The sequence below is a fragment of the Channa argus genome, chromosome 17, assembly GCF_033026475.1.
Source record: "Channa argus isolate prfri chromosome 17, Channa argus male v1.0, whole genome shotgun sequence".
Taxonomy (NCBI): Eukaryota; Metazoa; Chordata; class Actinopteri; order Anabantiformes; family Channidae; genus Channa; species Channa argus.
Genome location: NC_090213.1, coordinates 5,360,438 through 5,383,388, shown reverse-complemented (window position 1 = coordinate 5,383,388; position 22,951 = coordinate 5,360,438). Strand labels below are relative to the sequence as shown.

Below are 22,951 nucleotides of genomic sequence, written 5' to 3'. Positions count from 1 at the left end.
TGTGTGTGTGTGTGTGTGTGTGCGCGCGCATGTTTTCAAGCTGTATATCAAAAGCCTGAGAAGCAGGCAGTGGGGTTTGCTAGGCGGCGTTGAGAATCCATTCCTTGTGCCTCCCTCCTCATTTCAGAGCTCTGTATTTCCAAGAAATGATTCTTTGACTTTGACACTGATGTTGTCACTGAAAGAGTTCTTGACAATTTCTGCACTTCTAAAGTAAAAAGAAGTAAAATGCAAAAACAAACCATGCAAACATTTTTATATTGGAAGGAGACCAAAACCTGCATAGAGTGAATAGAAATGAAACCTTAGGCTGCAGTTCTATGTATCTGAAGCAATTTAGTGAAATCCGAACCTTAAAATGTTTGCAATTTTACACTACTTACCAAAGCAGTGGTACTGTGAACACCTAATGGGGTAATGTAAAGGATTCTATATCAGTCCACCTTATTCTATTCATAATTATTTTTTTCTATGCCCCGAATTACTGTTAAATGTTTAAGACAAAGCATATGTTGTGGATGTGTTTAAGATAGACAAATGTTTTAACATTAAGGTAAAAAATACCAAAAGAGGCTGAAGCTCAATATAAAGTCAATGTTACTTGATATTGTTTACTTTGATTGTATAGGTTTATTAAAGGTTTGTATTTACCAGTAAATGTTCACTTTGTTGGTTTGGCAGCTACTTCTCTTTTTTTCGTTGCATTTGTTTACTCTCATCTACAGATGTTTCAGTGATGAATATATTCTCCTCTTGGGGGAGCATCAACTCAATAAGTGCATAGCATTTGTAAACAATATGTCATCCACCAACACGCAAATTCTGACCATATACGGATAGGTTGAAGACACATTTTGCATATTTGACGTGACCCCTCCACATTAAAACTATCTACCTTATTTAAAGAATATCGACATCCATGTTTAAGCCACGACCATATAAAGGAAAAAACACATTTGAAAGCAGCACAGTTGCAGTTTTAGCAAAGTTGCTGTAATCAAACCTCTACTTAGGTCTACTTAAGTTTTGAATTAGCCAGTGGGGCGAGTGATTTGTCTAATCAGCCTCACTGATCAAATCACCATTATTAAGGCTCTTTGCTTTGTTTCATAGACCTACTCTGACATCCAAAACATACAGTATCAATAGGCCCCCTGTTGCTGCCCTGCATAGTGCTTTGCCTGACCAGGTAACATGTAACCAGGAAGAACCGAGCCTCTAATGTTCTTTGAAGACCGCTTTCACAACTGAGCTGCCTACAGTTGACCCCAAAATACCTTTGTGTAGGTGCATGGATGCATGATTTGGGTCTTATATTTTTATTTTTTATTTTTATGTTGGGTTTAAGACATGAATCAGTGGAAAATATTATTAAGTTTGACTAAAACATTATTCACTTCAACTTCCCTAAAGCTGAAATGTGAGACAGTGATGGGAGGAGGGAGGCCTGTGTCAACTACAGTAACTGTAGTGGTTAAAATTTGAACCATTATAAACCCCTCCCAAAAGTAAATGTTTAACAAATATGAATACGAAATTATGCAAATGGTGACTGTGAATTATGCCCCGTATATTTAAGGAGACGGCTTCTATCTTCAAATCAGAAGACACACATCTATATCACCTGAGGAAATCTAACAGTGATACCAGCATTTTTTCAGTCGAGAGGTAAGAACTACATAATGACAAACAATTTATAAAAAGTGTAGAAGTAGTAAGCGTAGTTATTGTGAAATAAACCATTTTTGCTTTTTTTGTAGGATGAAGTTAACTGTGGCCTTTCTTGTGTTGTCCATGGTGGTCATTATGGCTGAACCTGGAGAGTGCTTCTTTGGAACGATTCTCAAAGGAGCCTTTCATGGTACAGTAATTTAATCAACTGTTTTTTAAAAAATGAAAGATATTTTCACATGACATAACTTTCAAAATCACTGTGTAACTAATAGAAAAAATGTGCCAACCCAAATAGGAATGTTAGTTAAACACATATAGTCAGTGACTTTAGTTTTGGCTATTTACGCTTGCAGAATACTTGATAGTGTCACATTCATTTGTGCAAAATATTCTGTCAGATCCAGTTGTTGTTGAGGTAGTAATACATAGAGACACATAAATAACTGATTTATCGATAATTATCTGTCCATGTATTTCCAAACCCTCCCGCCCATTCTCATACCAGAGGCGTCAGAAAGCGCCGCTTTGTCCAATCACTTTTGCATTACATGCTGACGCTTAGGGTACAAGTTTGGGTCAGTGATCGTGCTCTGAAATTTCGGTGTAGCACAATGACACTTCAATATTTGACGCCTAAAGCAATGACGTGGAACATAAAGTCAAAAAGTCTCATTGGGAGGTGGACGAGGTTGTGGATGGCACATTAGGACTTTTCCACAGGGAGACCAGGGTACAACTTTACAGCAAGATGTATGGGGCATGTGGTTTCTATAGTAAGGAAGCATTTGGGGCCATTGTCACTGTATGTAACGTAACTAGTGTAACTTAAACTTACCCTAAAGTTTTTGTGCCTACGTGCCTCAGTGGACCTGTAGCGTCAGTATCAGAGCCCTTGTTCCAAGGGGGACACTGAGTGATGCCAAAGGGTATTTGTGGCATCAGTATATTACACCTATAAGGCCCAATTTGACGCCTTAGGAAGTCAATATTAGACTGTGTGGAATGAGAACGGGTTAGTCCGTCTTAATTATAGAATGGTGATTTCATGTGATAAAATTGTGCTAGTTACATTTTTAAGCTCCTCTTAAAATTATTACATTTATTGTTGTTGTTGTTTTTCTAGGAAGTGACTGAATCTTATAGGTTTAGGCTAAACTTTACACACAATGTCAGTCAGTGAGTTCAGTTTAATGTTTGTTTCTTTTTTCCTTCTTATTTCACACAGTTGCCAAGTTGATCCATGGGTAAGGAAATGCTTTTACCATAACTACCAGTTTTTCAAATAACCCAGTAATGAAGAAGCATTAGGTTTCTTTCCTAGTGAACATGTTTTAACTATATATATATTTACAATATCTATCACTACTTAATTTTATAATTACTTCTCTGCCTTCTAATCCGGATTCTGTCTTCCTCTCCCAGAGCTCATGGCCAAAAAGAAGATCAGCAAGAGCAGCTGGACACACGTTCAATCGATTACAATGCGGGGCGCCCTGGTTATGACTAGGATGAAGATATAACTCTCTTTTGAACTTTCTGAATGATGTGAAAAACAAAAAATTCTTCTTGCTTTTCATCCCACAAAAATATTTACTCACAATGGCAATACTGAGAAACTATGTTGCTGTCTTGACATACTGCTTTAGGAGTTATTGGGAATAAATCTGCATTACAGTGTAACATCAGTGCCTTTTGTTGTTTATAAATGCCGATATGAATATCATGAATGATAATATAATCTCAACTATAATGTAACAATATAACAATAAACTTAGAGGTTTATACTGACAACTGGTAACACTTTAAGACTCCAGATCCTGGTAGTGAAGCTGTCTACATAAAGCTTAAAACGTTAAGATATGCTTAAGAATTAAACTAGGTCTGCATCACAGTTTAAACCCAGTATAATGCAACTCTTCAGTCTCTCAAGTGTTAGAAGTAAAGCAACATGCTCCTGACATTACAGCTACAAAATGAATTTGTCTTCCTGCCCCAGCTGAGACTGAGAAACCAACACTCCACAGCAAAACCATAACTTACTGACTTCCTGGTGCTAAGTACAAGTTGAGAGATGTATTAAATTAGGCACATACTACGATCTACACTTCATTCTATTATTGCAAGCAAGGTAACAGCATGAGTCAACCCTAAGGTGCCCCCAGTGGGTCAGATGAGCACCGTGCACACTGTGTGTGTGTGTCTGTGTGTATGCATGTAAGTGAAGGGGTGAATGAGAAGCAACATTGTAAAGCACTTTTGATAAAAGTGCTGTATCAGCAGACAAATTACCATAAGCATTTACTGTAAAAGAAAAAATTGCAGACCCTGAAAAAAAAAATTAAAGGTGATGTTAATGCCATCAGAGTTATACAAAAGTTGACCATCAAACAAAACAACTTGTGCAAACACGAATGAGTGAGCTGTGCACTTTACTCAAACTAACGTTCACTTTTGTTCACCTGTGTAGCTTCTTGTAATGTCTGATCTGACATTGCTTTTAACCTGAAGGAACCTTTTTGTAGTTCAAGACGTTTCCCCTTTCTTGTGTGTTAGCACCACAAAAATTATGATGAATAAGAGTTCTTAGAACACCGTTTTGAGGAACCTTTTTAGCTCCTACGTAATTGTAAGCACTTTTTTCAAGCAGTTAGCAACCATGACTTCCGTATGTGTAAGCTGATTGAACACTTAGCTGATGCAGCGGTGATAACTGAAATTTGCCAGTGTATTTTGTAAGGCACAAATCGGTTTTGCCCTCATATATTTCAACATAGCGTGAGGCAACCAATGACAAGGAGTTTTATTCCTTGCTATAAAAAGATCTGCCTGTCTACCAAGTCCTGGAGATTAAAATCACCTATTGATCTTTTACTGCTGGATTTGTTCTGTTGCCTTTGCTCTCAATCATAAGAGGTATGAACTTAACATTTTATCATGCATTTAGGAGTAAAACAGACAGCTACTGAGAACAAGCTTGTTAAACTTAAAAACAAGAATTAACAGAATATTTACATTGTATGTAAATTATTATTCATTAGTTTAAGGCTGTTACCCTTAACTGTGGTATAGCTGTGTTAAAGAATGATGGTAAATCCTGCCATATTAACTGTTGGGGGACGTAGGCACCATTGTATAAAGATGAAAACCAGCACACCTGGGCAAATTAAACTAAAATAGCAAGAAATGGTATTTGGAAAAACTGACGTTAATAAATAAAGAGCAAGTTTTCCAGTGACAGTGGATGATCTGCACTTTGGACTACAGTCACACTCAAACAGGGTAAAGCTCTTCAACTAACCTATTATGGCAGCAGCACTGACCTACTGTGGCAATGGTTTTTAAAATCAAGACAATGTGAAAACATGAACTCCAACTCACCAACAGTAAACATCATCCCAAAGTTAACACAGTATGACATCAACATTAAATTCTCTAACAAGTTTGGTTGTTTTAAAACATTTTATGATTATTTAATGGTTATTTACATGACATTTTGTTTACATGTCATGATGAAAACTACCCAGACTGTAAAAATGGGTGTAGCATTCGGTCGGGAGCGTGAATGCGGAATCCAACTCTCCTGGAGCTTGAACAACAATAAAGATTTAATTCAATATATCTAATATTTTCAGGAAACCACAATACTAAGTACCTGTCTAATGCATGCAGGTTTCTGAGCAGGGCTTTCCCTTCTATACCAGTGTATTCCCTTCTGTGAAGTGCAAAAAATGCAATAAATCATAATTGAATATAATTATTTTCTGTTTATTTTATTTTCTGTTTTATTTAATTGTCGCGAGCCTCCACAAGTAAGCACTTTTTCTTCTAGTGTAAAAACACACGTCATTACTGCTCTTGTATGTTTTTATATTTGGAAACTGAACCGCTTTCTTTCTCTACACATCAGACTTATCTCTGGGAAAGAGCAGCAAGACCAGCTGGACCAACGCTTTGACCAAAACAAAATGGCTGCGGACTACACTTCCAGTACTAGGATGGTTCATAGGAAGTTGGGTTTTTAGTTAAAAAGAAATGCTTCTTGGTCTTCAGCATAGCACCAAAAAATTTAAAAATTATCTAGAGAAATGTCAGACATTCTATTAAAGCTTCATCGTAACATATTTTTCCTGTGTCTTATTAAAATGAGCAATACAAGGAAATGGAATACTATATATAAATTTCATCGAATATGAAATACTCTATCACACTGCAGTGTTACTTCTGTTTCTCAGCCTCTGTAGCAGAACATGAACCAAAAACTATTTGAAAGCTTAAACATTTGAAAAAAACAACTCGAAATTACTCCCTTTTAAATAATCTTAAAATCAGTAAGTAAAGCTGTTTAAGCATTTTGTAACTTGGTAGTAGTTGCAGACTCAGAATGTTTAAATGGCAGGGTTGGAAAACATCGCTTTATCATGTTTGCTTTATTGTAAAGCCATCTCAGAGGGCACTTTATCATGCTTTCCCTATTGTGGGCTTAACTTAAATGGCACTTGAGAGTGTAATGCTCGCAAATTTGCAACACAACGGACTACGACGGTGGATTTGAACCCACTGAAAAAACAGGGCAACAGAAGAACCAGCCCAACTGTCTGCCAGGGGTTGGGGTTATGGGGTTTCGGTTTATGGCAGAAGCTGTGTGATATATCCGATTGTAAATTAATGTTCACCAAGAAGCTGTTAATGTAAACACAGTAGGATTTGGTGCCGTTGATCTGGGACGAGCAAGCAACTTTGCGATGCCAGGGGGCTGAAAGGGGGACTGCAGGTTGGATTTTATGAGCCTGCTTCAGAATTAAAACAGAGTAGGGTACAGTGAACATACCACACTGAAAAAGTATCACAAAAAAAAAGTACTACACTTTGAATAGCTACTTCTGTTGAGCAGCGTTTCCCAAAATGAGGGTCATGACCCCATTTTTATTGGGTTGCCAACCTGCAGAGTTAAGTGCATAGCAAGTTACATGTTGTACACAGCTGCTTAAAAGTTAATTTAATGTTTGTTCATTTTGTATTTTTGTATTTTTGGTCATTTTTCTTATACACCGGTCAGATACATTATGACCAGCTGTGCAATTTAATGCAATCAAATACAATGGCTCTGCCATGAATTCTGCTTTTACAAGGTTATAATTTCTTAGTTTTTAGGTTGAAACTCTCTGATACTTCTATGTGTTTATTATTGAGTTTAAAAAAGAATTTCAGACATTTTCTGCACATACCTATGAGTATAACATAAGTTTGTTAGCAAACTCATCTGTGCAGCCTCAAACTAACCCCCACTAACATTACATCTGCTCGCTGAAATAACTGGTTATGACCAGGCTTTTGATAATAGATCACCACAAATTCATGTTTTAGTAAGATAGTCTTGAGGTTTGAATCCGCACAAAAGCCCAAAATTGATTTGTTGTGTTGATTATAAGCAGGTTTAAATGTAGATGTATAATGTATTTTTTTAAGTTAGAAAAAGAGTCAACACAACTTTCTTTTGGTTCTTGAGCTGAAAATTTTTGGAAACACAAGGTATAAATTAATTCATGCTTGTGAAAGACATGTTTCATAAACCTGGCAGGATCTAAAGGCAAACATACATGAGGTCTCTGTTTTTGGGTTAAGTTACATTTTATAAATCCCTTTAGAGAAATTTGTTCTCTGCACTCGAGTCACTCAACCAGTTCAGGAGCAAATCACAGTGCTGTGGCTGCCTGGAGACCAGCTCGGTGTCTTCATTAGGGGCAAGTGGCAGGAAAATACCTCGGCGAAAACCAAAAGAGAGAAAAGTTCCATGGGTCCTCAGGACACTGTTGTTAGCAACAGAGTAAAGACGCCTACCTTACACTCTTACCTACACAGAAAAGGCCATGAGTGAATATGTTGTAAAACTGTGTATATAGATTTCACAATCCAGACTCTACAATCTGATAAAAACAATGTCTCGCTCATCTCCATGCAAATTACTGCTACTGTTCTTAGAATGAATGTGAGACAAAGCATGACCTACAAAAAGGCCAACTTCCTCTGTAATGCTGCATGTTTTTTTAACTCTCTTTTAGCTTGTCCTGTCTCCTGTCTGGGGCTTGGTCTGCACATGTATACTTATTACATATATATTTTATTTATTTTTATTTAGTTACTTATTTTTGGCCGGATGCCCATTCTGATGCCCCGTGTGTAATACTGCAGGTGTTATTCAGTTATGTCTTAAAAGACAAACCAAATTAAACTACATTTAAATGCATCAGTTACAGCATTTCATCTTCTTTTTTAAAGGGAAGCTGATGCATAAGCTTTCCACATTTGCTGTGTTGTGGACAATTTGATTTAAAAAACTAACTCATGGTGGTTAACCCTCCTGTTATGTTCGTTTCCGAGGAACAGCCTTGATGTCCCCGGGTCAATTTGGAACACACCTAATTATACAAAAGTGTCAGAAACCAAAAAATCTCAAAAAAAATTGTTTATATCTCATCATTAACTCTATTACTAACCATTTCAATCAATATTTAATTCAATGATGTTCTTTACTGTTCACAGATCATGGTTCAATGAGCATAAGTCACTCGTTTATTAAAAAAGATCATGTTAAAACCTTTTTTAATTTACATTGAAAAGACCTACATATAAATTACAATAGTTTTATATGCAATTGATTTTTAAAAATGTTTTTTATATTTTGATTTTTTTTTGTTTATGGAGTGATGTTGATAAATTAAAATGAGACACCTCTTCTGTTCAGGGTCAAATTGACCCGTTTTAAAGTTAACCATCTAAAAAAAATATTTAAAAGTATTTTTTCACTTTGAAACTTCTCCTGCTTGGCTTATTTAGTGTAATCAACATATAAAATAAAAATGGTTCAGTTCACATATTTGTAACATGTAGGGGGGGGGGGGGTGTCTAAGACATGCATAAGAAATAGGAAAAATTATTTTGATTTATTCATTCATGTTATCCCATGTATAAGATGAACTATACTGATAGTCCGACACACACACACACACACACACACACACACAAATCTTATTCATTCTTTCAGTTATAGTAAGACCATACATTATAAAAGAATTGTCTAATTTATCAAAATATCCTGTTAAAGATGAGATGAAAACTGAAGAATGTTGTAGTCTTTACTCTTTGATGCTTGTAATAAGTAGCACCATAAAGAATTGTTGAGTATTGATTATTTTTAGTATTAAGGCAGAAATAGTTTAGTTATTTTAGCACTGAAGCTGTGAAGCTTCTACAATCCAACCAAAAGTACTTCAGAGGTTACAGAAAGAAACAATTCAAATGTGCAATGTATCAGCAATGACAAGGACTTTTACAATAACACTGATGATAATCTTTCTGAAACAGAGCACATTATATAAAAATGCAACTTGAGTGGTGAGATTTAAAACTGTGTTTGAGCTCTTATAATAATGGAGAGACAATAACAGCCATTAAAATAAACGTTAGAATTTCATTCTTTTGAATGGCTCTGGCACAATGGTGATCTAAGTAAACTACAATGCACTGGGTTCCAGCACTTATTGCTACTTCTTTTTTTTCCCCACATTTTGTGGGTATGTGTTAACATGTCAGGATCAACATGTTGACTGCTGATAAGTGTTCTGATGTGGCAACGGTGACTTGGCATTAGGAGGAGTGCAAACTTCCTTTATATCTTAAGATAGAACACTCATGCTTAAAAGATTTTACTATATTTTATACTTTGGGTATATGACTCAAATACAAGTGGTTATTAATATTAAACATTTTATTGCTGTGTTCCTGCATTCCGCCTCTGACTCGATATTTTACAAACCAGACTAAAGCATGCTTTTGTGTTTGTTTCCAAGTTATTCTTAAACAACAAATTCTTCATTTAGATCAAGTGCGTACTATGAAGGTGTATCACAATTGGCCGACCGAGATCTGAAATTCAACCGAGAAGGGCAGCGATCCAGGTAATAGCCAGCAACAATTTAGTGAATAAAAATCCCCATAATAAATCTTATTTACTTCGATTAACTTCTTGAGTAATTTGAGCATGAATTATATAGTTTTTATGTTGCAAGACTTAAGGATGAAGATGTTTGTCATTTTCCCAGATGGTTTTCTAAAATGCCTTTGTCATACTGCTTTCACAACATTTTGCTGATAAACAGACCTTCACTTCTTCCATTGGTGGACATCAAAGCCACACAGCTGCTCCACGCACGTAGAGAGGCTAAATGACAACTCTTTTGTTTTTTTTGTTTTTTTGCGTGAGATTGATGCTCAGATATGTGCTGGCTTGTGCAATCTCTGGGGTTGTGAAATTTGGACGGTTCACCGTCTTTTCCAGGGACAGTTCAACTTTGGGCTGTCGTGGCAAAAACTGTAAGGCAAGTTAAGGAGGTAAAAGGCAGCTCACAGTCTTGTTTATGGTGAGTTTAACCAGCAAGACAGAGAAACATGCAGAACTACACTCCAGAGTGGGTCAATTGACAAGGTTTTACTGGTTATTGGTGCCTTTAACCACTCAGCTCAGCAGCTGAATTTACATAAAAGCACAAAGAAGGACTCAACCTTACAGAACATACACACAGTGGTCAGGAATCTAATTAGCAAGTATCTGAGACCACTCGTCTCCTAAGGGACAGCTTCCTTATGAAGCTCTGGTCTAAAGACAGTGCAGACAGAAGGTCTGCTGAAGTGTGAATGTAGCATTTGGTCACCATACACAGGCATTTTGCTATTGAAGAAAAATTTCTCTCACATGGGCCACGTGGGGGCGTGAATCGCAGACCATTTGGTAAACAGGCACTCTACAAATTGAGCCACCGACGCTCCCATACAGTGGTTAAATGCCAACAGAAATCAATATTATCATTTCCTTCAGGCCTTCAGCATTACATTTGGCATAGTTATAAACTGTTGTTTACAATTCTTAATTTGTGGCTTGTAAAGATGCTATAAAATTGTATAAACTAAGTAATGAATGAAAGTTGGGAGATGTTTGTTGTTTTCAGTATGTGTTGAGGTTTCTTGTTAAACACATATTGGCTGCAGCTGGAAATGTGTGTTTGGAGCCACTGTAAAGTTCTTGATGGAAAGGTGAATTTATTTTGACTGGGGGTAGAGTGGGTCAGCCAATAATCATGATCACATGTGTTATAATGTGCCAAGATATTGCAACAATGACTACAATTGAAACAATTCCCCTTGCTTTAGCAAGCATCATAAGCAAAGCACCAATCTAAAACACGCATGAATGCAAAAACCACAGTCAGCCATTTTCAAGATGATATTGGGCAGAGCTATGCAGGGCCAATGTCTGATGCTACTACTATTTGCTGTCATAATGTCACACTTCAGTCACACTTCAGTAAATCCAAGCTGGTCTCAGAACAGCGTTACAGAGCTTCTGTGTACATGATCAGTTTTGATCATTAAAGCTTTGCTGTTTGGAAAACAACTGTACTGTAAGAAAAGATGTATAGGCCTCATTCTGTGCATAAAGATTCATATGATACTGATCAATAAAGAGTTGGAGTCTATTTCAACACTTATTGAGAAACTCCATTTGGTCCCACCCACTGACAGAAAAGCAGGCATTTCACAACGTTTTGGTAAAGTAATTTATATCGGCTGTAGATCTCACAACCACTAATTTATACCGCTAACCGTTCTCTTTTTCTCTATCAATCAGTGGACAGGTAAACAGTAAATATTTTAACTTTGTTTTTATATAATGCAATGTAAAGTATAGATTGCCTGTATTGTGACGTTACATCTTATAAATAGAATGAAAATATCTGTAATGAGATCAGAGATAAGAACCTTTTTAAGACTTAAATGTTACCTGAAACATGGATAACTAGACATAAAAAATGCAAAAAAAGAAAAATTGATTGCTGGTTTAAAACTAAAATACACATCATTGTTTTTCAGGATGAAGTTTGTCATGATCTTTCTAGTGCTGTCACTGGTGCTCCTCATGGCTGAACCTGGGGAGTGCTTTTTTAAACGGTTAGGATCTATGTGGAAAAGTGCCAAGGCGGGATATCGAGGTAAATCACATTCTGTATCAACCTCCAATTTTTGGTTAACAGCAAGCTACATTAGTTTGTTACATGCATAAATATATACAGTACATTCCCACCACCAGATTGCCAGTGTATAAATTATCAAGTCTTGAGTTTTACCAAAATGCTTAATTTATTACAGTACAAACAGCTCAGATGTATTCAGAGATACAAAGAGCAGCACCAATGATGTAAAACCCCAATTCCAAAAAAGTTGAGGGGATTTGTAAACATAAACATTGAATGCAAATCTCATCAACCCATATTTTATTCCCAACAGAACATAAACAACATATCAGATATTGAAATTGGGACATTTTACCATTTCATGGAAAATATTAGCTCATTTTGAATTTGATGGCAGGAGCACGTCTCAAAAAAAGTCTGAAGACGGTGATGTTTACTATTGTGTAGCATCCCCTCTTTTTGAACAACCATCTGTAAACGTCTGGGAAGTGAGAAGACCAGTTGCTGGAGTTTTAGGAGAGGAATGTTGTCCCATTCTTGACTGACACACGATTCTAGCTGCTCAACAGTCTTTTTTGTTTTATGATGCACTAAATGTTTTTTATCGGTAAAAAGTCTGACTGCGGGCAGACAAGTTCAGCACCTGGACTCTTCTCCTCCAAAGCCCTGCTGTTATGATGGATGCAGCACGTATGTGGTTTAGCAGTGTCTTGCTGAAATATGCAAGGCCTTCCCTGAAAGAGACTTCATCTGGATGGGAGCATATGTTGTTTTAAAACCTCTATATATTTTTCAGCTTGATGGTGTCTTTGCAGATGTGTAAGCTGCCCACACCATAGGCACCAATACCCCCCAATACCATCAGAGATGCAGGTTCTGCCTGCTGTTCACAAACTGAATGGTCCCTCTCCTCTTTAGTTTGCAGAACAGGGCGTCCACATTTCCAAAAAGAATTTTATTCAATTATTTTTAAAATTTTAAAGAATTTTATTTTATTCATCTGAACACAGAACACTGGAAAATGGAAAACATTTTGCCTCAAACCATTTAAAATGAGCTTTGGCCCAGAGAACATGGCAGTGTTTCTGGATCCTGTTCACATATGGCTTCTTCTTTGCATGATACAGATTTAAATTACATTTATGGATTGTACAGTGAACTATGTTCACCCATGCAGCGATGTCAGGTAGAGAATGAGGCCTGTTTTCAATGTTTAATGAGTGCTGCCTGAGGGCCCATGATTATGTGCATCCACAAAGATTCCTCCTGATTCTCTGAATCTTTTGATGATATTATATACGGTAGATGGTTGGATCTTCAAATGCTTCGCAGTTTTACATTGAGCAAATTTTTTCTTAAATTGTTCCACAATTTTTTGGCCCAGTTGGTCTCAGATGGGTGAACCTCTACCCATTTTACATTTGAGAGGATCTGCCTCTCTGAAATGCTCCTTTTAGCCATGTTATTGACCTGTTGCCAATTAACCCAATTAGTTGTCAAATACTCCTCCATTTCCTTTTGATTGCAGCAATTACTTTTATTCATAAATTCAAAATGAACTAATATTTTCCATGAAAATATTTTCTTAGTTTCAACATCTGATAAATTATTTTAATCACAATAGAACATAAACATGGTTTGATGGGATTTGCAAATCATTGCATTGTTTTTATTTACGTTTTACACATCTTACCAATTATTTTGGAATTGGGGTTTTACTACAATAGTAAATTGCCTATCATTAATTCTACAATTTTGTTTTATAACGTAATCTTCATCTCTTTAGCATTCAGAAATAACTACAGGACGGAAAAACTTGAGAGATTGCGCCAAAGGTAGGCACTTTTGATGGTGTGCGATATTTACGCATATTTATGTTTTTACAAATTGAAAAGGGACATAAAAAAAATTTAACTCACAGGTTGAAATTGTTCAGCCCTGCTGCTATATAACTTTGGTACTGTATATAGATTAACTACCTACACACAGCTCTAACTTTACTTTACTCCTCTTACTAGGAATGGATACGGAAGAGAGTCGCAGGATTATCAGCCATGAACCTGTTTTTTTTTTTTCTTTGCTTTGCTTTGCAATACCATGAGCAAATGGAAAAGTAAACCCCTAACCACAGATTGATAGTCTTGCGTTTGCATAAAGCACTTGAGATGCAGTGATCATTGGCTCACAGCTCAAACTGATTTAGAAAAATCTAAAACTGTTTGATTTTGCAACCTTTCCTGAGAAATAAAGCAGCATTACACAAAGGCAAACTTTTGCTTTCTGGTATTCAATGAATAAGTTCCCGAACTTCCACAGGGAAGCACAAGTTGAGGGCACTGGGTGAGTATGTGAGGTTTGAAGCTTCACATCAAATCTACTGGCAAAATAAAGTTTGTTGGCCAAATCCACAGTCCCCCTTAGACACATGGCAGGTGGTCTTTCAACCTGTGATGCTCCTCATGCCTTTCCACACTTCTGTTAGACAGGTTGTTCCAGTTTTATGTTCATGTTTAACCATGATGCACTGCTGAGGGAAATATGTTAACGTTGCACTGCCTGGGTGAGCTGCTAATGGTAATGTAATTATTGTGACTTTCTAGCAACACACAAAGCTTTGGTTTGGTTAATTTATAATAAAATAATAATACTGGGGTAATATTCCAGAAACAACAAGGCAATTTAGTTAATATATACGGTTATTTAGTACACATTTCATTTACCCCTCTACTTTCACAACCTGACACCAAAGTCTCTAAAGAGAAATTCCACAATGTTTGAAATAAAAAAAGGTTAGAAGAAAAGGAAAGGAAAGAAAAAACAACAAGTTTTTAACACAGCCCAGTGTGAGATGTTGGTGATAGCCATCACATGACAGATTTTAAATCTCCTCTGCGGTGAACTGGCAGAAGGTCAGGGATCGAACAGACAGGTTGCCAGACGTTTGGCTTAGTGGATTCCCAGGGAGCTCACTTTGGCTTTTGTCAATGAGCCTATTTATAGCCATTCCAAGCTCCTCTGATACAAATCTCAGTCCGTCTGTGAAAATCAAACATACTTGACCTTTTTCCAATTCTTGTCATATTCCACAATGTGGATAATCTGCAGTTAAGGGACATCTGAATGGATAAATAAGAATCCCAGTGTGTTTAAGATCATTTTCAACTTAAGACAACTATTCTTTGCCACTTTGTCAATTATTTTTTTTCGATAGATTCATCATGATGCATTACAATAAAATAAAAATAAAAAAAGTGACATGTTCCACAAAATTCTGTGTTGAGTTGTGAAAATTTTCATCATCTGCTGCTTGTAATTACTTTGCTGCAGCTTTAAATTTGTGCAGCTTTACAATTTAATGCATAATATGAAGCCTATCATGGCTAGAAGTGTGAGACATCGTCATCAACGTCATTATTTGGTATAAAAAGGACAATTTTCAGAGGTGTGTTTGTCCCTAGTCACCATTTTTACTCATTTGTGTTCGCACATCTAACAGGTGGTTGCACACTTTAACTTACAACATGGGCTGTGTACTGTGTTCACATTTGTGTCACAGTTCCAATTAAGCTGCCTGTCCAAATTTTAGCAAGTAAAAAAGGTAAATAGAAAAAAGCCACTAAGACAATAAAATGCAATGTTTTCTTAATGCTGTTAAGATGTTTTGCTTTCAATTTGGAGTATGTTTTAGTTCAAGGTGTTTTTAATAACATTTTATTAATGTATGTAAAATGATATTGTTAGCCATCTGAGGTTGTTTCTCAGAGACCTCACAAAAAACCTAAAGCACACCCACAACACTGTAAACCCTGGACAGTTATATTATTAGACTTTATAAAAATAGCAGTATGACTTGATTCAATACTTTATATTTATGCCCCCCCCCCCCCAAAAAAAAAGAAAAAACAGCCCCACACTTCCAGAACTTCAACTGCAATATTGATCAATACCAATTATCCAGAATTATGCTGCCTGGACTGACTGCACAAATAAAATATCATTGCAAGGTTGTTAGCTTCTATGAGATACAATTGGGTACATTTTATCACAATATGTGAAACCTTGTAATAAAAAAAAAAAAAATCTCCTCAAAGGCCAAGCTGCTCAAAATCAAAACAATGCCTCATCAAGACTCTTGCAGCTGCATAAACAGGCATTTATTTATAACAGCATTTACTAACTAACTTCCATTTACAAAATGCAAAACCGTCCATGTTTGTTCATATTTCACAGTAGATCATTGGCCAGGTTTGGGCTGACTTCACCAAAGAAGCATAAAAAAATGCTGTGAAAAACAAGCAAACAGGTTTACCACCCAAATAGGATAAGGAAGCAAAGTAAGGAAAATTATAATTAAATAATATTTAGCTATTAAAATAATCTGTTAATAATATAGTTTTTCTGATGCTACTCTATCGTGAATTTAGAAAGAAATGAATGAATTAAAGCAGGACAGTCCAATAAAGCATAGGATGCAATAAATATTACTGATTTAATGATGAGAAAACAGGTTGCAGCAGCAATGAATAAAAACCAAAAGAAAAATAAATAAAAAAAGACACAAAGGGGAAATTAAACATAACCAAATCGATACAGCGCTACGACCTGAAATGAGTGAATGAATGGATGACGCCATCATACAGAAGACAGCTTTACAGTTAGTGATACGCCTCATTGCATTTTTTCCCCCCGTGTGTCTGAGTGTAACTGGGTAGTAGGAGAGTTGAACTGTCAGCCATGCAGGGTGATTTACACAAGGCCTTTACACTAAAGTACCGCGAAGCACATTAGACAAATGACACAAAGAACAGGAAAGATTTATTCTAGACAGATAAGCAAAGGGTGGGAGGGCATGTGAGGGGGATGTAGGAAGGAGTCACACACAAATACACTGAGGACAAACCATCAGAAATGTGGTATTATTTTTGAAACAATAAACTTCATGTCCTATATCAGTATTTAACCAGTGTATTGATTTTTGTCATTTGCCACATTGAACCCAACAGAGCTACAGGCTGAATGCAGGTTCAGAGTTACAGGCTGGAGTCAACCTTTATGCATCACAAGATCTAATCCTACCACCTTGTGGAGCCTTGTTGAAGTACATCGATACTTTATGGAGTCTTAAACTGTAAAAGGGTCTTGGTCGCTGATGAACACTCCTCATTATTAGCAGGATGCAGTAACACTTTGATGTATAAGTTTGGCCTAGTTCAGATTGATTGATTCTTTTAGAAAATAGCTAAACACAGTTCATCATTTTTTTGAGAATGTGCAGAGTTTTCCATATTATTGTACGCATTAGCCGTCAATTCATTTAAAACTACTTCTGCAGTTTTTAAGAAAGGCTAAAACCGAATTAAAACACTTCGCTGCTTCCTTATAAAAGCTGGGTCCTTGCGCTGGTAAATTCATACTTATTAAAACTTATTAAAATTGAACAGAGTTTGGGGACAAACGTTATTCTTCTCTCTATGGTTCGTCAAGAGACAGATTTACGATGGGTTCCTGAAAGCATCATCATTTACCATTATCAGATTAGGCTTAAAAACAATGAATGGCCTTTATTCTCCTCCGCGAGTATCCGACTCGCTCACATATCTATTAAATCACACAAACTGTGTCCTCAGTCCTACTTGTACTTTAGTACTGGCATCCAACAGAGGGCAGCAGTGTTCATCAGGTGCAGCAACCTTTTAGTATCTTCTCAGCTGCTTGTAGCGCTGGACTTCAGCTGGAGTTCATCGACGGTCACATGACGATGTTGTAGCTATTTTATTCCAAATGTTTGAGCTTGTTCTCCACTGCAGAGCTGTTGGCTGAGTCTGATAGAGAGAGAGAGAGAGAGAGAGAGAGAGAGAGAGAGGGAGAGTGTGTGTGTGTGTGTAAGAGAGTGAGACAGAGTGTTTGCGCGCGCATGGATTGTGCAGCATTTTTACTCTGCTTGTTCGTTTAATGCAAAGCATTTTCGCCACCACTCTGACAGCTGACGGACTGAACGAAGAGAGACAACAGACAACAGGAGTCACCGTCAGGGCGCATCAGCATTTTGTGGGAAATTATGAGAAACGCGAAGCTGTGATTTTTTTATTATTTCTAATTGTCAGCTGATAAGGTGAGACTGAAAAGCTTCCGCTACTTTTAATGTGCCCAGTGGTGAAATTTACCTCCTCCTGTCAGCACCTGTTTAAACATCAATTAACTCAGTGTCACATTACTTTTGTTTTTAACATGTGGTGTAAAATATGAAATGGAGACTGTCTGCATATCTGCATGTTTGGAGATTTTGGACTAAATAACCGTTAGGTGCATCTCTTCTAAAATGTTTAGTGATTAATGTCCTTTTGCGTTGGGTGTTAACAGGTTAATGTCAATTCCCCTCATGATTTATGGTGGATTTCATTGTGGGCCACATTTTGGCCGCTTGTTTTGGGCAACTGCTTAACATCTGGTCACTCGTTATTGGATTGGGCTAAATTGCAATAGCAAACCAGCTGATTTATGCACAAATTATTATGTATTAGACCGGTATGCAACAGTACAAAAAAAAAAAAAAAGGAAATGCATATTTGATGGAACTCATCCGCAGAAAATTGTGGCTTTGTGTTAATTCAGTCATGGGTGAAGTATCTCCCCCTTTTAATTAACTGAGAAAATGGGTTAATGTCACATGGATGACTGAGCAAAGACATGGGAGGTTTGCCAATGTGCAGAGGGCTATAAATAATCCACCTACTACACAGTTTTGTTTTTTCTTTATTGGAAGTAGAATAATTGTTACGTGAATGGGACGAATACATCAGGTCAGTGAGCCCACATGTGTCACTCATCATCTTTGAGACCCTTTGTACTAATTACACCTCCCTTATGATCTTTACTCTTTAAAATTCCCGCAGCAGAGACCACACACACTGTTCCCCTCTGACCTGGCAGACAATCGGATGCTCAGTTGGACACAAATCTTACAATGCAACGGCACATGACAAGATAATTATTTTTTCTCTTGCTGAGTGAATCTTTGGTGTCTTTTTCTCAGTTCAGCAAAACTGTCGCTCCAGCATCATCAGCTGAGAGATGATGCTGTGTATTGCTGTAATCCTGTGTATATGGAAGCCGGGAGTAACCTTTGTAAATCATACTGACGAAGGCCTGATGACTGAAATCACACGGTGAATAAAGCTTGGAGAAGAGAAGTGGAGCGTGGTTGACTTTTGATGAATGTGTCATCTGTCAAAAAAACCTATTTTAGCGATTAGCATCGTTCTTCATTCAGCAGCAAGTAACTTCCTCATCAGTGCAGTGGATTGAGCTGTAACAATCACACTGACCTGGGGAGCGTAAAGCCTGATCTTTCCTCTCATTGGTTGAGTTTCGATCATCGCCGCTGCTAACAAGTTGCTAATCTGTCCAACCTTAGGGGGGCTGAAGAGGAGCTCGCGGAAAGTGAGTTTGTCTGGTTTTTGTTTAAAACCCAAACTGTGAGCTTGTGGGGGCGTGAAGTCCACATGTGTAAAACTCACCAGTGCTCTCTGCTGAAGTTCAGAATGTTCCAGCCTTCGTCTCTGCGCTGTGAAAACTCCCAACATTGTTAGAGTCCTGCTGTTAGTGCTAAGCGTCTAAACTCGCTGCAGCCATTTGACTTGCTCACCGACTCACATGGACCAAGTTACATTAAAAAAAAGTATTTACATTTTGAGTAGTTTTACAAATGTCAGTGGGATTTTGTGTGAGGTTTTCTTGTTTCTAACAGATGCGTGAAATTCAGCCACGCACGTTAACTGCTGTGGGCTGCGGACGCCATCTTGTGATCTACAGTAAATGGTATGTTTATCTGTGCCTGTTGTTTCAGTTTTTCAAATTTGATGGAAAGAGAAAACAGGACCCTACCTGGAGAAATTAATTGCCAGTAACAAGCAACAGCGTTTGTAGTGGCTTTACTGCAAGATCTGCTAATTTGAGTACAGGTCCTCTCACTTCTTACTATGGCGGCAGCTCTGACTGACTGAAGCAACTATTTTCAGAACCATAAAAAGTCAAAACACAGAGTGCAGCTCTGCAATAGAAAGTCAGGGTAAACCTGACAAGATGGCGACCATGTCCCCCAACACTTAAGACACAATCATAGTCACACACAGCCTGTAGTGCAGCCTTGCTTTTCCTTGGCTTGTTGTCACACTGAACCTTGAACTCTTTGTAATGCTTGGATTGGGCTCGAAGAAGGAAAGAGTCTACTTCCTATAAGGGCTCAGTCTTATTGGTTTCGGTGATAGAGGCCTGAGGGAATCATAGATGGCCCATATTGAGCATTAAAGGATTCTTGGGTGTTTAATCAGATGCAGACATTAAGAAGAGTTATTTATTATTCCTAATGTTAGGTTTGGACTGTGGCTATATAATGTTGGAAATGCAATAGGCAGCTTTTTTCTTGGCCTTTTGTCACCTATTGTGAGTGCAGCTGCACCGGAAGAATGCTGTGTAACATCCTTTCTAGATCTGGTTTTCTTTATCGTAAATTCTGTGTGGCATTGCAGTTGAAGTGTGAGCAGACAGATGTGGACTTTGCTTTCCCACCATCCTCTGATGACACAGAGTAACAGACAACAGTGTGTGTGTGTGTGTGTGTGATGAAACAAGCATTATGTCTCACCAAAGTCAGTTTAATTAAAAGATAACTCACCTCATGAATGCACCCACACACAAACACATATGCAGGGGTACGGAGGGTTTAGCCGGATCTCCTAGCAGCCCTAATGATTCCTGCCTAGCTTCAGTCTAAATGTCAATCTGACCCCTGTCTCCCCTGTGTAATGAGAAAGTCCAGAACTGAGCGTTTTTTAACTACTTCGTCAAACACTCACAGATCTGCCGCCAGGGCTTGTGGGAGTTTAACACCCACCGTTTTTCCCTCAGATGTCTGTGTGTGACACAGCCTTTCTGTCATGACTTGTATCTATTTGCTCTGCCTTCCCTTTGACTTTATGGTTTGCATCATGTGTAGCCTGGGATACTCTGACCCGCTGTGTCCGACCCAGAGTCAACAGTCTGGTGTGTGGCTACCATGTGATGTGGAAAAGGTAGTGATTAGGATTTATTACTAGTCAAATTCTTGACGGATAAAATATGAAATTCAACCTGCTTTAAATTTAAAATTGAGTTGTACTAGAGTTTGTGCCAGATTTGAAAAGAGTAGGTCAGCAGTAGCTGGACCTGTGGGACGATATTGTCAATCATTTGTTTTAAACACAATTACTTCCCATGATAAGTGGCTTCTGAGACACTTTTTATTTCCCTGAGGGCATGTTTTCAATAGATTTATGAGTCTATTTGGCCCCTGGTCTTGAAACAACATGTTGGAATCCTTCCATAACTTTCTGTTCATTCTTTGCCTCCCATAAATACTTCATCGCAGCTGTTTCTGTGCTACCTGTTTGTGTGAGTATTTTGTCAAATGTAAGAAAACTGATACTGGATTTTTTCCCCACACTATTATTGATATCTGTACATATAACAAAGTATCTGAGAGTTTAAAATATCCACTGACAAAATGGTTCAGCAAACTGATGTAATTTGCTTGTCCCCAACGTGTTTATGTAAAGTTTTTTTTTTTAACAATGATTTTCCACAGTGTTTCTCATTTAATTAAATGATTTAATAGAAATGTGAACACATCTCTACAATTTGACAGCCTTCTTGAGTTCACTCCTTCTAAACGCAGGGACCTTTGGATCTTTTCCACCTCTATCATCCTTCTCAGATGATGTGAATGCAAGATAAAGTTTACTACTGCTGCATACTTCACATGGATGAAAATCTCAGACGTTAAGGAGTTTGGAGTTGCTGTCAAAAAGGCAGGCGAATGTCCAAGATGCCTCCACCACACCTACTTAATATAAGGAGGTTTTCCAACTGGATCCCAGGGTAGATCCAGAACATGCTGGAGTGATTTTTATAACACATCTGACCTGAGATGACTTTCTGGTGCCTTGAATTGAGTTGGATGATAAAGCTGTGGAGACAGATTGCTTGATCACTTTGGGTGGAAATGGATCTTTGGGATGTGTAGATGAACAAATCAAAGTGATTATTTCAAAACCACGTGGCTCAGTATTTGTCCAGTGACCTTCAGTGAACTAATACCACTTGACTGAGATAATAATGTGAGCTTTGGCTTTTCTGATGCATTATTATGAGAATCCACAGCCACCTACACATATTCTTCATGGCCAGTAGGTATGATCAGGTGGATCACTCCTTTTCTGCCCCATGATTGACCTTTCTATAATGGTTTATGCAAATTTATCGAGAGCTTCTCTAAAATACCCTTGTAAGAGGCAAAAAAACAAAGATGGGATGGAGCAGAATCACAACCCCCGTCTCACTGTGTGAATGCAGAAGGAAGCTAATCACATAACACTGGTTGAGAGACAGCCACAATCCTCCCAGACCTCACACCACAATGATTTCCTTCTGTTTATCTTGGACCTACAGCTTTGCATGTATGTGGGTTTGTGTAGCTTGAAAAGTGCAACAGAGATGGTGACAGCTGGTCAACCTGTTTTACAGCACTAGAGGGCAGCAGTCAAAACATGTTTGAATTGCTATAGTCATGAGGCCCCCTACTGATATAATAGATTGTCTATGTCTTTTTAAAATATATTTTTGGCATTTTTAAAACCCGTTTTTGGACTAAGACCAACAATTTATGTCACTTGTGTCTAAATCCAAAAACTCATTTACATGGTCAAGCTACTTTGTTGCTCAAAAACATTACATCACTGCACTGATGGACGTTAAATGGTAAATGGTGGACACTTAATACATAGCAACTACTTTGGGGTTCAGTGTCTTGCTCAAGGAAAGTTTGACAAGTGACAGGAGGAACCAGGACTCTAAACCTGCCATTGGTGGACCACTGCTCTACTGCCTGAGCCATAGTCGCCACTAAATGTTTCTCTATAACTAAACAAATGTGGTGCCTATCAAAAGGCCCCAAAGACAAAAAAAAAAAAGGCAACAATGTTGTTATAGTCTGGGTTAAGAGAGAGTTAGCAGCATGTGCAGACAATCTCTTCAGCTTCAGTGTTTGTGGAACAGAATCTGATGAACAAGAAGAGATCGTTACTGGAGCCAGTGTGTTTGAAAAGAAACATCACCAGGTTTGTTGAGTGGGAGACAGCTAATGCTACGATACCACTTCACTAGCTTCTTCAGCTCTGACAACAGATGGACCCCGTTTTTTTTTCTTTTGTGAATAA

General features: G+C 37.6%; 1 protein-coding gene across 1 annotated transcript; it reads left to right on the top strand.

Annotated features, from left to right (window-relative positions):
- The first annotated feature begins 1,443 nt into the window (after window positions 1–1,443).
- Window positions 1,444–3,354, top strand: LOC137102965 (pleurocidin-like peptide WF3). The gene is made up of 4 exons (XM_067482918.1): window positions 1,444–1,668; window positions 1,761–1,861; window positions 2,900–2,918; window positions 3,097–3,354. The coding sequence occupies exons 1-4, from the start codon at window positions 1,562–1,564 to the stop codon at window positions 3,179–3,181; spliced, it is 312 nt and encodes a 103-aa protein (XP_067339019.1). The 5' UTR covers window positions 1,444–1,561; the 3' UTR covers window positions 3,182–3,354.
- The last annotated feature ends 19,597 nt before the right edge of the window (window positions 3,355–22,951 follow it).

Coding starts and splice junctions, on each gene's coding strand:
- LOC137102965 (XM_067482918.1), top strand. CDS start 1,562: ATGCCCCGTATATTTAAGGAGACGGCTTCTATCTTCAAATCAGAAGAC. Junction 1,669..1,760: donor AGCATTTTTTCAGTCGAGAG/GTAAGAACTACA, acceptor CTTTTTTTGTAG/GATGAAGTTAACTGTGGCCT.